This window comes from Myotis davidii, unplaced genomic scaffold (assembly GCF_000327345.1).
Source record: "Myotis davidii unplaced genomic scaffold, ASM32734v1 scaffold43, whole genome shotgun sequence".
NCBI lineage: Eukaryota > Metazoa > Chordata > Mammalia > Chiroptera > Vespertilionidae > Myotis > Myotis davidii.
Window position 1 is genome coordinate 5,092 of NW_006294590.1, and position 2,908 is coordinate 7,999.

General features: G+C 53.4%; 1 protein-coding gene across 1 annotated transcript in view; it reads left to right on the plus strand.

The window, feature by feature from the left end:
- The first annotated feature begins 74 nt into the window (after positions 1-74).
- The window catches only part of LOC102758570 (sodium/glucose cotransporter 1), a 26,681-nt gene continuing 23,847 nt past the window's right edge, over positions 75-2,908 (plus strand). The window contains exon 1 of the mRNA XM_006768772.1: positions 75-122. Coding sequence (XP_006768835.1) covers positions 81-122 — 42 coding nt within the window. The 5' untranslated portion in view covers positions 75-80. The remainder of the gene's footprint in view (positions 123-2,908) is intronic.

Below are 2,908 nucleotides of genomic sequence, written 5' to 3' on the forward strand. Positions count from 1 at the left end.
TGACCTTCCTGTGGTATGGCATCTCCGCCAACTGGAGCTCAGTGGACGGGGGCGTCAACAACAAGATAGACCTGCTGGTGATGCTCTCCTACCTCCTGCTGGTCCTGGCCGTCGCCATGTGGGTACGCCAGGGCCCGGAGGTCCCCAGAGGGCAGGGGGGGCCTGGACACCAGGCTGGGTGTGGCCCCTCGCCCGGCCTGTGCCTGGAGCCCCCTCTCCCCCCTGCCCCCACCTGCGCCTGGAGCACCCTCTCCCCTCCCCCCACACCTGCGCCTGGAGCACCCTCTCCCCTCCCCCCACACCTGCGCCTGGAGCACCCTCTCCCCTCCCCCCACACCTGCGCCTGGAGCACCCTCTCCCCTCCCCCCACACCTGCGCCTGGAGCACCCTCTCCCCTCCCCCCACACCTGCGCCTGGAGCACCCTCTCCCCTCCCCCCACACCTGCGCCTGGAGCACCCTCTCCCCTCCCCCCACACCTGCGCCTGGAGCACCCTCTCCCCTCCCCCCACACCTGCGCCTGGAGCACCCTCTCCCCTCCCCCCACACCTGCGCCTGGAGCACCCTCTCCCCTCCCCCCACACCTGCGCCTGGAGCACCCTCTCTCCCCTGCACCCACCTGCGCCTGAGGAAACAGGTTCAAAGAGGTTAAGTAAAACACCTAGGAAATGATGGTGTTCAGATTGGAACCTAGAGCTGCCTGATCCGGCTCAGGTGTGTAACCCAAAGGTCACACCCGTATATAAATTGGGGATCTTAGGTGTTCTCTTCACATTCGTATAAAGAGCTAATGCATTCTCTGCTGGTACAAGGTTCTCTTAATAAGGTAGAGACCATGTCTCTCTCAGTGCCATTCACTCACTGAGTTTAGCATGTAAGCACTCAACCTCAACAAAGTGTCCTTGCCGGGCCGCGTGGCTCAGTGGTTGTGCATCGACCTAGGAACCAGGAGGTCACCGTTCGATTCCCCGTCGGGGCACAGGCCCGGGTTGCGGGCTGGATCCCCAGTGTGGGGCGTGCAGGAGGCAGCCCATCCATGATCCTCTCTCAACATGGATGTTTCTCTCTCTCCCTCTCCCTTCCTCTCTGAAATCAATAAAAATAAATAAATAAATTCGAAAAACAAAGTCTGATCATTGGCCATTCTTTTGAGGCTTACAATGAGCCATTATGCTGCTAGTGGACAGACAGCGTGATGGAGACATGGTTTCCATCCAATTAAGAGAATTGTGTACCAGCAGAGAAAATGCAGGCCCTTTATTCCAAATGTGAAAAAGACACCTGAGGTGTTTTGCAGATCATTTAAAAGAACAGTTTTGTTTTGTTTTTTTAATTGGCTTCCGTGGTGAGAAACACCCTTCTCGGTGGCCTAGGCAGGGGGCTCTGAGTAGTCCTTGTTCGGGGATTTTTCCTCCAGATTCTCTCACTGAATTAAGAAGCCCCCACCCGGTGTGTTCCTGGCCACGGTCAGAGGACTAGCCGGCCATCTGGTCACTTCGAGAGGAAGCCTGCTGTTCCTTCTGCTCGTATCGGAGCCGCCAGTCTGCCCGGTCATCCAGCCGCTTTGATCTTTCCCTTCCTTATCACCTTCCCTTCGGCTCTTTTTGTAAGGCGTATGCTGTTATTACCAGGAGAGCACAGCACACTTATTGTAAGACGGGAGAGGATGTGTGCATATCTACAGAATGAGTTACTGCTCACCACCTGCTCCCGTCTCTCTGGGGAAACCATGGCCCTGTGCCCTTCCTCCCCTTTCTCGGTGCTCCTGCAAACAAGCGAGCACGGACATAGGGTTTTTGTGTCTTTACCAAAAATGTGATCAGATTCTACACATTACCCTGCAGCTGCGTTTTGTCACTTGCTGGGTGGTGGAGAGAGTCCTACCAGTCAACGGTAGAGCTCTAGCTCATGGTTTATACAACATAATAGTCACACAAATGTGTGGACTGTCCAGCTTTTCTCTACGATTGACGCTTAGATTATTGCTGGGTAGATTTTTTTTCTTAATCTTTTTTTTTTTAAATATATTTTATTGATTTTTTACAGAGAGGAAGGGAGAGGGACAGAGAGGTAGGAACATCGATGAGAGAGAAACATCGATCAGCTGCCTCCTGCACACTCCCCACTGGGGATGTGCCCACAACCCAGGCACCTGCCCTTGACCGGAATCGAACCTGGGACCCTTGAGTCCGCAGGCCGATGCTCTATCCACTGAGCCAAACCGGTTAAGGCAATCTTTTTTTTTTTAATGTGTCAGTGCTTTTAACCTGTGCGGCATGGATTCGCAAGTTGGAAGCGCTGGGTCAGAGAGTATGTTTACTTGAGATTTTACTCTGTATTATTAAGTGGCGATCCACAAAACTTGTTAAGATGTCCATCTCTCCAGCAGCAGTGGGCATGCCGCTTCCCCAGCCCTCGCCAGCCGTGCTCAGTCCTGCCTCACCGTTTCTTTTCTTTTCTGCCGTCTGAGGGGGATGAGTGGTTCCCCCCGAGCTCTGACTGGTGTGTCCAAGACTCCTCTGAGGCTGAGCATCTTCCATGGATCTTCCTCTTCTGGGAAGAGCCACTTTATTTTGCCTATTTTTGAACTGGGTTGTTTAACTGTTTTTATAAACTTGTCCGTCATTTCAGTTGCTAAGGTGGTTTTTTTTTCAAGTTGTTATTTGTCGAAACCAGTTTCTCAACCTCAGCACTATCCCCTTGGTTGTGGGGGTCTGTCCCGTATGTTACACGATGCCTAGAAGTGCCCCTGACCCCTACCCATTCCACCAAGGTCTGCAGACATTGCCGCGTGTCCCCTCGAGGGAAGGGACACATCACCCTGGCTGAGAGCCACTGGTCCAGGCTCCACTCATGGTGTCTTTGTCATTTGAATGTTACTTCACTTAGAAGAACTCTGCTATCTCTCTT